At 42.5% G+C, this 12213-nt stretch overlaps 1 protein-coding gene across 1 annotated transcript in view; it reads right to left on the bottom strand.

Annotated features, from left to right (window-relative positions):
* The window catches only part of MAN1C1 (mannosidase alpha class 1C member 1), an 85356-nt gene that overhangs the window by 52540 nt on the left and 20603 nt on the right, over positions 1-12213 (bottom strand). Inside the window, exon 2 of the mRNA XM_030538899.1 lies at positions 8297-8393. Coding sequence (XP_030394759.1) covers positions 8297-8393 — 97 coding nt within the window. The remainder of the gene's footprint in view (positions 1-8296; positions 8394-12213) is intronic.

Genomic DNA, 12213 nt, shown 5'->3' with positions numbered 1-12213 from the left:
ATCTAGTAATCTATGGATGGGTGATCTATGCTGTCAGTGAATGTTCTACATTTGCCATTCAGTTCTGTAAATCCTGCATTAAAATTAAGTCAGCCTTTGGTTTGCTGTATATATGACTGGCGTTGATGCTGCAAATCTCAATGCTGCCAGAATCGCTACCATCATCTCCATAATACTAAAAAGAATCAGTTCCTAGTCCAACCATCCCCATTATTGGATGGACACTTTGTAATCACAGGCTTGAGATCGGTGAAGACTGGACAACTATTTCTGCATAATTAGAGTCCAGAACAAGGCCCAAAACAACCATAAAAGGATAGTTTTTCTTTAAATATTTTTTAAAAACAGGTTCACTGCATTTTAAATAAGCCTTTTAGGGCTGAGACAATGAAAAACAGATAATTACAGCCCAGCATTGGTTAATATCCTTGTCTACAAGAGTGCAGGGCTGCTATAACACTGCTCCTTTCTTGCATACTAGTATACGTTCTTCTGTTTAGTATTTCCCAGCCATCTAGAAAAGAGACTGGATACTACTCTCTAGTCGAAATCTTTGAACAGGAATTTCTTCCTTGATAGGTTTTTATCTGCAAGTTTACATTAAGACAGAAAATTTGATGTCACTACATACAACCATAGTACACTCACACCTTGAAGACTATGTGAAGTTCTGGTTGCCTCATCTCAAAAATATGTATTAGAATTGGAAAAGGTGCAGAGAAGAGAACAAAAATGATTATGGTGATGGAACAGTTTCCATATGAGGAGAGATTAAAAAGATTGGGATTGTTCAGCTTAAAAAGAGAGACAATTAAGGGGGGGATATGACTGAGGTCTATAAAACCATGAATGGTGTGGAGAAAGTGAATAAGGAAATGTTAACTACCTCTCCACATAACACAAGTATTAGGGGGTCACCCAGTGAAATTAATAGGCAGCAGGTTTAAAACAAACAAAAGGAAGTATTTCTTCACACAGTGTACAATCAGCCTGTGGAATTTGTTGCCAGGGGATGTTGTGAAAGTCAAAAGTATAACTGGAATAAAAAATATTAGGTCAGTTCATGGAAGACAGGTCTGTTAATGGCTATTAGCCAAGATGGTTAAGGATGTAACCCCATGCTCCCTAAACCTCCAACTGCCAGAAGCTAGGACTGGATGATAGGGGATGATCACTAGATAAATTGCCCTGTTCTGTTCATTCCATCTGAAGCATCTAGCATCAGCTACTGTTGGAAGACAGGAGACTGGGCTGGATGGACCATTGGTATGACCCAGTATGGCCGTTCTTACGTTCTTACTAGCTGTTTTTCTGAGGGTTTTTTTTTCTGTGCAGAATGTTTTCAGCAAATTTGAAGATACTTTCCTGGGTTTTGGCTTCATTAAATTGAAAACTCAGCCCAGGTCATCGGATAGTTCACAAAGCTCTTGAGGAAACATAGGATGATTAATGGTTTTATGCTGATGTTTTTGTTGCCTGGTTTTCTACTATCAAAATCCTGCAGTCAACACTTCTCAGATGTCCACTGTATCTAAAGGGCTGAACTAACACTCCAGAGCAGGGTTAGGCAACATATGGCATGTGTGCCAAAGGCGGCATATGAGCTGATTTTCAGTGGCACTCACACTGCCCGGGTCCTGGCCACCGGTCTGGGGGGCTCTGCATTTTAATTTAATTTTAAATGAAGCTTCTTAAACATTTTTAAAACCTTATTTACTTTACATACAACAATAGTTTAGTTATATATTATAGACATAGAAAGAGACCTTCTAAAAATGGTAAAACGTATTACCGGCACGTGAATAAATGAAGACTCGGCACAGCACTTCTGAAAGGCTGCCAACCCCAGCTCTAGAGCCAAGCATGCACAAACTTTGGAATTTGCATCTGAACTTTCCACTGTGGGCCAAAATCTTAGGAATCTGGGTTTGGGGGGTTAGTCTGAACCTGAAACTCAAAGCTAAATTCAGGGGAGGGAAGGACAATGTACCATAGAACAGCAAAGAAGGCCTGATCTTTTACTCCCTGGACCATCAGGGCACAGAAGCACCACAAAAGCGCCACAAAAGCGCCACAAAAGCAAGGATTGTAGCCCGTTGTGGGGCTGTGGGATGCTGATCAGCTAATGAGCACATTCAGGGCTTTTAAAAGGCATTTGTGTGTTTGAGGGAACCACGACCCTCACCACAATCTGGAGAAGAGAGATGCATGTATGCAGCTGCTGGAGGGTTAAAGATGTGCCTTGTTTATCTGGAAGGAGCAATCTCTGACAGGTTGGGGGGCCGGGGGAGACAGGGATAAATGTCAGTTCCAATACGAATCATTAACAAATACCCACCAACTCTGTTGTTTGGATGGATATCCTGAATCACTGCTTCATACTGACAGGAAATAGGTTTGTTGCTACGGATTTCAGTGGCAGCAAAAATAGTGTAAATACAAAATGTCCTTCCTTAAAAAACAACATTCAACTGGGTAATATGCTACTTAAAAATAATAAAAAAAAGAGGCTAACAGTGTTCCAGAAGAGCGGAAACATCTTCATTAGCACTGCGGGGGGGGTGATGGAATATTTCTCTCCTTAAAAAGCACACGAAGCAAACTGCATAATGTGATAGTCAGAGGGAATAATTCTGGATGCAAACTCAGAAAACGATTATTTTTTTAATCACATAAAATGACACTTCAGGGTTTTGCACTTTTGTGATCACAGGGAAAGGGCACCTACTCGAGCCAAAAACAACTCCATAGAGAAAGCATGCATTTCTCTTCTTGTCGCTTGAATGTCTCTAGTTAATATTTTCATCCAATTACCTTTCCTGCATTAAACACATATACCTGAATGCCTATTGCATCTGATTGGCTGATTGCTCCCTTCCTGTCTCCTGCAAAAATCAACGACAACAAAATATGCTCTGTGTAAGCTCCAAAGCTTGTCCCTTTCACCAACAGAAGTTGGTCCAATAAACGATATTAGCTTCCCCACCTTGTCTCTCTAATATCCCGGGACCAACAAGCTATAATAACACTGCAAAACAACAATATACGCAACCATTAGAAAAACGTGTGGTTCAAGCAGGGGGAGAAAAGATGAATCAAGGGACAGACAGCGGAATACGGAGCCTTTTATATCTAGGTAACCTCTGTGAATTCAGCAGTTCAAGCTGGTGGTGACCAAAAGTTGCTACGTTCCATGACAGTTCAGGAGTCCATGTGGAATGAGTTTTGGTGGTCTCAGGCCAGTGGAGAAGGGTCCATATAACACCCAGGCCCCCACAATAAAACTGGCATTCATTGATCCTTTAGAAGGAAGTCTCAGAGGGACCAAGGATCAAAAGGCTGCAGGATACTGAGCAGTCCCGTCACCTCTCCAGGTGATCAATCTATCCAGGTCAGGGCTGAGGCATGCTAGAAGGCAGGGTTAGAAAGCTTGTCCTGGCACTGAGCATGCTGTAATTATGTCAAAATCTAGAGGACTTCAGGCTCCAGAACCTTCTTTTGGGCACCATTCTAAATCACTAAATTAAATAAAATGTATTTTTTTTAAATCACCCTCTCCCCTCCCCCATGTCATTACAACCCCGCTCAACCCAGGGATTTGAAACAGCATCATTTCCAAGCAGCTGAAGCTGATAACATCCCATCTGCAAAACAAACCGTCAATACAGTTCAGGAAGCTCTCAAACCTCCAAGCCAAACAAATGAGCTGAGCCTATCCAGCCGCTCATTTTCCAAGAATTGTTGATACAGTATCTGTTATGCTGTTGTAGTCTGTCGCCAAACAGTTGAACATGGAGCAATCCCAGGGCTGTCTACAATCCTCAAGGATGAACTCTGAAAGTTTTACATCATTTAGACCTAGCTGCTGTCAGATCCTTGCCTTCTAGTACTGCTGACCTGACCGTGTCCTCAATGTGACAGTTGTCACATACATTCACATCAGAGAAACTTGCAAAGATTCACAAAGAGGCACAAATCCAGGAGATGCTGAAAGCAGCAGAAGCCTTAACAAGACAATTTTAGGTGCTAAATGCAATATCCGGTTAGAGAAAAAAGATGGAGTTAGAGATGGCTATTTGTGCACCAAAACTAGCACATTAAAATGCTGTTAGATTCTGAAAAGGGGCTGTTTAACAGGATTGTGAGGTTCCACATTTATTTCCTGTCAGTGATTTCAGGGCAAATTGGCTCAGGTTACAAATCAAAAGATGGATTTTTCTAGCTGCCAGCACTGCATACACCGTGAAATATCTAAAAATCAAACTTCCTAACTTATCATTGTAATAAAGATTCTGCAATTAAAATGTAACTGACAATTCAAGTTGATGCATGAGCAGAAATGGAGTCCAGCTTGCTTTCCATAGTTACATAAACTCTGCAAGACTAACAGGATTTAAGAACATTTTGTCCAAAAAAAAAACAAGCAGGTATGACGGACACAGGAGCAGACAGAATAATAACTCTGTTATTGAATACTAGTCATTACAGTGATAGGTGCATCAGAAATGCCTCGCTAGATAGTAACTTTGCCCTTCTCCAGCACTTTTACTCCAAGGATCTCAACATGCTTTACAGATAGTGATTAGTTCGGACTCATAACACCAAAGAGAGGAACACCGGGAAATTGAGACAAAGGGGGGGTTAAATAACTAGATCACACAGGTCTAAGCCACAGTTGGGAACAGAATACATCCCTGTCCCTATCAATTTGTAGCCTTAGCTACATCCTCTTGCCCAGCCATACTTACACAGACATTTTTTCTAAATAAATATGCTTTGGGTCTGATCCTGAGAGGTGCTAGTAACCAGCAGTTCAGGGTCTTTAAGAATGGAGAAAAAACTAAAGAGAATAATTAAAAACCTGAAGTTGTAGAAAAAAATTAGAGTGCAGGAAATTTAACATGACATGGGATTTATTCTTTCACCACAGAACATTCTCCAAGCCCTCAACTGTGTGATTCAGCAATTCTGATGGCATTTGCTGGCAGCGCTACCACGAAGTTTATGTCAGTATGTTCTAAAATGAGTTCACCCCCTCCCCACCCCAGGTGAACATGGAAGGTTGGGAGAGCAAAAAAGAGTCTTTACCAATAGCCCCTGGCTAGTGGTGTCGATCATAAGTTATTGCAATGGGGGTATTATTTGTACAAATGAACTGTACACAGAAAATTGGAAAGCCCTGGTAGAAGCTGATTATAAGAGAAGGATTTGGTGCATTATCTACCCATGTAAAAGTGTAAGAATAATTTGCCATGTCTGATCAGACCATTGGTTAAATAAGATTGGGCCACTGTCTCCGTGTCTATGCCATGCATGCTTCAGAGAAGAGAACCTCACCACCAAACCTGGCCACTGGTGTATTTCTAGAGGTCAGGAAGGAGTTTCTCTCTCCCTGATCCCCATGTATGAAGGGGGATCATATGGAAGACAAAATGGGCAGAGAACCTTTCACAGTCCTGACCGGTCCCCACCGAAACAGAGCTGGTTTGCAGGGGAAGGAAAGAAAGTAACAGGTTTGGAGAGGGCAGAGGAAGAGTTCTGCTCTGCTCATTACTGGCTTTGTGGCTGGTCAGGCAGGTGCAAACACATCACTGTTCTACCATAACAGAAATAGAATCATCAGAAGGTGACTGTTCAGTTTGTATTTCTATTTTGACTTGCAAGAACATATTTGATGAAAAACAGTTCCCCCGCTTTTCTCAGGGTGAAGCTGCCGCTATCTGACGGTTCAGCTGTAAGTGAGCATCACGTGCAGAACAGGGGAAAATCTATCACCCTTAAAGAACCTAAATATATTTTAGTCACACAAACATATTCTAAAATAGCCCCCAAAAGGTGTCCTTCCTCCCACACAGAAGCAAGCAGCTGCAGCAAAAAACTCAGCTGAATGTTGACACCGCCGGTCAGGAGAATATCAGGATTGCCTACGGTACATCTGTGGTTTGGAATAAAAAGGCATTGTATGAGAAAAATCAGTATTCCCCTAATTTCTAAATGCATTTTAATACGACCGAGATGCCATACTCTGGCAAGGGACTGTTTAGTGCTTTATTTCTTTACTAAGCAGCAGTTAGAAAGGGAAAGGAAAAAAAAAAAAAGCATATTAACAGTATGAAAGGCAGCATCTCCTCAGTGATTGTCTGCAAACACTTCTGCTCCAGAGAGTGTTTTCCTTGAGAGCCCTCACAGACACGTTACAAGCAAGCAGAAGCACCACCAATTGTTTTAGCATGATAAAAACATTTAAAACCTTTCAATATCCTTTGTCTGTTTACAGCTGCATTCCTTAAGGAATTCCGACAAGTTCATCAGAATGGAAAAGTTACAAAATGCCAAACTAAGGCCTGGTCCACACTACGCAGTTAAACCAATTTTAACAGCGTTAAATCGATTTAGCGCTGTACCCGTCCACACTACAATGCACTTTATATCGATTTAAAGGGCTCTTTAAATCGATTTCTGTACTCCTCCCCAACAAGAGGAGTAACGCTAAAATCGATATTAACATATCGATTTAGGGTTAGTGTGGCCGCAAATCGAAGTTATTGTTATTGTTATTATTGGGTAGCTACCCACAGTGCAACGCTCCGGAAATCTATGCTAGCCTCGGACCATGGACGCACACCGCCGAATTAATGTGCCTAGTGTGGCCGCGTGCAATCGATTTTATATCTGTTTTATAAAACCGGTTTATGTTAATTCGAAATTACCCTGTAGTGTAGACGTACCCCAAGTGACGCAGCTAATGCAAATTCTAAACTAAAAACCAAGCTGTGGCAGGATGTTCTTGGCATTACTAGAGAAACGGGAGGAAGGGGGAGAGGTGGATGAAATCGGTGCTTCTGAAAAATGAGATTGGGATAGTAATGACTGGACCAATGAAGCACAATGCAAGCGTCCCCAAGCTGCTCTGTCAGTTCATCTCTGGCTTTCACCCAAGAAACTTAAAGAACTTCACTAACATTAATGAAGTAACCCTTCCCGTACTCTCCTGACATAAGTATTATCTCCGTTTTGCACAGAAAAGCAAAGTGCCTTGCCTAAGATGACATAAGGACTTTGTGGCAGCACTGCAAATAGCTCTCCTGACTTCCAGTCCTGCAATGAAGCTACAAGACCATCCTTTCCACTCCTACTATCTGCTTCTGCGGTACTGAGATCCCCCCACAGCTCTATCACTATATCTGAGCACTGAAATTATGCAAGTTACCACTTCCCCCACCCCTCAAAAATCTAATCTGCTAAAGAGAAAAATTATACAAGCCAGTAAACACACAGTGTAAAGAGTCTTTAATATTGATTCCCTTATTCAATATTTCACGAAGTCTACGTCCCCACTCAACAGTGGAGCGGTAAGAGAGAAAACAGAATTTGGTCAGATCCTGACATTTACAAGTTGAGACAAACAGTAACGTTTTCAGGCTGAAATTAACTTCATGTTTTAGTGCAGAAATTGGTAGGTTTTGTAATTGCGCTGCATCTCTCCAAGACACACTTTGTGCTGAATGTAGTAAAAGTGATCAAGGCGGGGATTTTCCAAGAAGCTGAAGGGAGTTAGATGCCCAGCTCAGTGGTGGATAAGCCACTGGGACAATGGGGCCCATGCCCAGGGACCCTGGCCAATTGGGGGGCCCTGGAAAAATGGGCACCCCATGCCCTGCGCAGTGCTCCTGGAGGGAAGCGGGGTCAGGGTGCCTGAGCTTGCCCCACTGTGCCCAGCACTCTTACTGGGGAGCAGGGGAAGCCCCCGCAACCCAACCCCACTCCCCACCAGGAGCGCCAGGCAGGTGGAGTGGGGCAAGCCCCCGCACCCTGACCCCACTCCCCTCTGGCAGGAGCTCTGGGCAGGCGGGGGAAGCTCTCAAGCCATGACCCTGTCCCCGGCAGGAGCACCAGGCTGGCAGAACGGGGCAAGCCTCAATGCCCCAACCTCACTCTCCCTGGCAGGAGCACCGGGTCGACGGGAGAAACTCCCGCGCCCCAACCCTGCTCCCCAACAAGAGTGCCGGGGGGGGGGAGAAGAGGGGGCAGTGGGGACAACAGGCAGAAGGGGTGGGGAGGGGCCCCCACTTGCTCTGGCCCAAGGCCCCACAAAACCACAATCCGCCTCTGGCCCAGCTTCAGTAGAATCCTCCCAGAGGCTCCTTTGAAAATCCCAGATACCCATTTTGTTAAAATGGAAAGGGGAAGGAGGTTAAGGTTACACAGGCTTCTTCCCTGCAAGAAGGGGAAGGAGAAGAAATGGGAGTTTGCCGCATTATTATTGCTTTGCATTTACACAGTGGTGGCAACTTACCAAACATGTTGCCAATGTGTCCATTCTTAGTTAACGGTCGAAGTTCATTTTTTCCGAATGCATATCGTCTGTAGTTATCCCAAGCAAACTTCATCATCTACAAAGAAATGGGGGGAGGAGTAATTAGCAAGACTATTAAAGTGAACTCAATTTCAGATCTAATGCAGGGCTTGATCCCGATCAGTGCAGAGTCGTGCATCTTCTGGTGACCCACTAATTATGAAAGTCTCTATACACTGCTCTGAATACGTAAGAATCCTGCCTGAAATTCACATTCGGTACCATACTTTCATTATCCTACGGTATTTCAAGTTTGATGGGATGGACCCATAAGTTGTGGGGCTTAATTTGGGATTGTGATAACATAGTAGGTGCCTGATTCTAACTTAATATCCAATACTTTGTTGTCAAAGTTTTGTATGAACATCAAATTATTTGAATTATCCCATTTCAGCCAAGAACGTCTAAGATTTCATAATGCTAATTACAAATGGGTAAAATATAAATGCTAAGCTTGATGGGTCCAAAATTAATTCTCCAAAAGATATTACACATTTTGAGTTTTCACATTTCCTTATGATATTGATAGTGAACCATTCATCAGGTACGCTAGTATTAAAATCCCACCTGACCATTCGCCAAATGCAGATATATAAATATATACAACACTGAAAAGGAAGCAAGATTGGGATGTATCATGCATGTAAGAATACTGAAGTGAGCAAGAGAAGATGCTGATCTTATATTAAAATAAACGTTACTCAGTTTTAAACTTTCCCTAATGTTCAAGCTGAACCTTCATTTTTATGAAGAGCAGATCTCCATGCTTTTGAGGAAGAGGATAGAATCCATGTTATTTTGAAATCTTCCAAACAAGACTTAATAGCATCTTCTCAAGATAGTTTTGTAGGAGCCCAGCACAACGGATGTCTTAGAGATCCCATCCAAGTCAAACAATTCTCTGACACAGAGCTGCCTGTGTTGGGAAGAACCTCCTAGAGGCCATTAAATTTGCCTTCCTGGTAGGATTCTAGGGCACTGGGTTTGGTACAATTCCAATATATACACGCAAACATAGTTTCTTCCTTCCACTTGCCTTTTTTGCTCTAGCTGGCAGGGAAAATAAACTGACAAGTATCCTCCCTTTAGCCAGGGAAGAGCAGGACTTTTGTCAGGTTCTAAGCAGCCACTTAAACAATGCCTCCTTTGATAAATCCACACAGTTCCAATCAGATTGGTCTAAAACCTATGCTTTTCTTTAACTCCAGCCATGGAATGAAGTCATATGGTGGATCTGAAGGTGGCTTTGGAGGCTCAACAGTAATCTCTATCTCTGCCCAACTAAGATAAGATTGTTCTTGTTAGAGTGAGGGATTTAAAGACTGTAGGTGAATTGTGGAGAAGAAGCAATTAAAACAGTCACGCCTACGTAACAGTGGCTAATGTCTATCTGTCCAGATTAGGGATCCTTGGACTATTTATTGCCCAAATATATAGGCTCCATTAGTCTAATATTCTTCCAGCTGTTTTGATTCCCTTGTGGTCCATCCCTCTCCAGCTGAACATTTCTCAAACCCAGCATAGCGAGCATCTCCCTTCATTAGCACACACTCACAAAAAGCCAATTTTTTTTCTTTTTTAAACATCTAGCTTCCAAAATAAAGTTTCACAGGGCTAGTCATACGAATAAGGACAAACATTAGCAGAGCTGATTGATAACATTCAGACTCCAGCACCGCCAGAAGGGGGAATTTTGGATGAATAAGTGATGCCATTTTGGCTTTATAAATTCTGTGTGGGATGAATTAGTCACTAGAGCTCATTGATTCTAGGAAGCTAAGACTTAACGGCCAACGGAGCAACAACCTCCTGTAAAAGGCACTTGAGTATGCATCAATCATATGACTCAGGGTTTTCATTTTTTCTAGGTCGATGCTGTTTTCCAGTGACAGTATTATTTTAATAGGGGGTTTTCATTATTTTACTATTTCTGCAGTAACGCTTTTGGGAAAGCTGGGGTATTGGGGAAAGCCGGGAGGGAGGGATAGCTCACTGGTTTGAGCATTGGCCTACTAAGCCCAGGATTGTGCGTTCAATCCTTGAGAGGGACATTTAGGGATCTGGGGCAAAAATCTGACTGGGGATTGGTCCTGCTTTGAGCAAGGGGGTTGGACTAGATGACCTCCTGAGGTCCCTTCCAACCCTGATAGTCTATGATTTCCCAGATAATACTAAGCAAAGCACCTTTATCCTCTTCTAATAAGGGTATGATCCTGTACTCCACTGGAGAGAGGGATGTTTTTCCAGAACCTTTACCAGGGGCCAGGTTCCCACAAAAAAAGTTTTCCTGTTGCTAGTGATAAAACCCACATATCAGCGAGGCAGGAGCTTGCAGGCAAGGGAGGTGAGAGATTGAGGACCTTTTGTTTCCCCTTTTAAATCACAACCAAAGAGGAAGGGAACACCCACCTGGCATACACATGCAAGTTCTACTTCGCTGGAACATTTCTGCTTTGTTGCTGAAAACTGAGCCAACTACATATTGATGGTTATAATGAATATTCTGCAACGTGCATATCTAAGACTGGGATGAAAATCAGAGAGGGGGCAGAGTGGGTATCCTTCCCTGGATTTTTAAGTACCTGCTACTAGGTCTCTCTGATCCATTCCAAGAGGTGAAATTTTATTTTTCAAAGTATGTTGGAGCCCCAGGATCTGTCCTCCCTGGCGCAGATTGATTAACAGAAGCCAGAGAGGGTGAATTCTGCCAGCAGAGAAAAGGAAATTGCCCCAATTACCTCTCCTTCAATTTGGTGGCAGAATTTTATAGGAGACACCCCCCCTTCCCTTCCACCACCAGACGTTTCATACAAGTAAAGCTAGAGGACTTCAGGAATAATCTCCAAGGTTTTCTCACTTTAACATGCCACCCCAAAATGCTGTTTATGGAGCCTGCTCCCCCACTCATTAGGCTAGAGTGGTTCTTTTCTCCTTCAAAATGGTTGACCAGGCAAATGAAGTTAAATTTGTCATGCAGTTCTGAGGAGCCTCAGTATAAAATGATTCCTGCTGGCTGCAATGCCTGAAACTTTCTTTTCCTGTTATGTTCTGGGCTGATAATCAGACAGAGGATGGGCTAGATTTGGCATGCTGCCTAGATATATTGAAGGATTGCTGTCATCTCCTTTGTGCAAGAAAAATTTCACTTGCAGTTTTTAAACTCTAGTATATTTCTGTGATAAGATCCACAATGTGGCTCTATCTCAGACTCCAGGATCAGGATTTCCTCCCTCTGATCACTGGTTCAGAAGCAGTGATTGAAAAAGTTTAACCACAACAAAAGTTCACAGTTCTACCAACTCAGCCATTTTGCAGCAGCCATTCCAGGCCAAGTTAAGCAGCACCTTTCAGGAACTCCTAGAGTTAAGAGATTAATTGCACCTCAGAAAGTGGGGGATTCCACATTTTCATATGGTATAGAGGACTGGTATGTAGCTCTAAAAGTGTTTAAGCAGTTAGTGGCCACTAAAGTCTATCTGGAGTTGAAAAAGAAAAGAAAAAATGCAAGATGGAAATCAGACCCATGTGGCAAACACCTATAAGGCACGGTCTAGATAATACTAAGTCCCACCTCTCGAGGTCCCTTCCAGTGCTATGATTCTACAGTTTTAAAGTCTGATTTCTGATGAAATACCAAGGTTAAAAGTGAATGTTTTATACCATTCTAGCCATGGAAGATCATGATATATTGAGCTTTAAAACGCCAACAAATATAAAGAGTTTTATGCAAACTAGTTAATAGTTTTAGATTTTATATTTTCTGCTATGCTGCATGCCACCCGACAATTATCACTCTGACGCTGAAGTGCAAACCACCCAGACTGTCAACTGATTTACAGCACAGATTCCAAGTCACA

Source organism: Gopherus evgoodei, chromosome 20 (assembly GCF_007399415.2).
Source record: "Gopherus evgoodei ecotype Sinaloan lineage chromosome 20, rGopEvg1_v1.p, whole genome shotgun sequence".
In the NCBI taxonomy this organism is placed as follows: Eukaryota; Metazoa; Chordata; order Testudines; family Testudinidae; genus Gopherus; species Gopherus evgoodei.
Note: the sequence above shows the minus strand (reverse complement) of the source record. Positions and strands in the feature narration are given on the sequence as shown.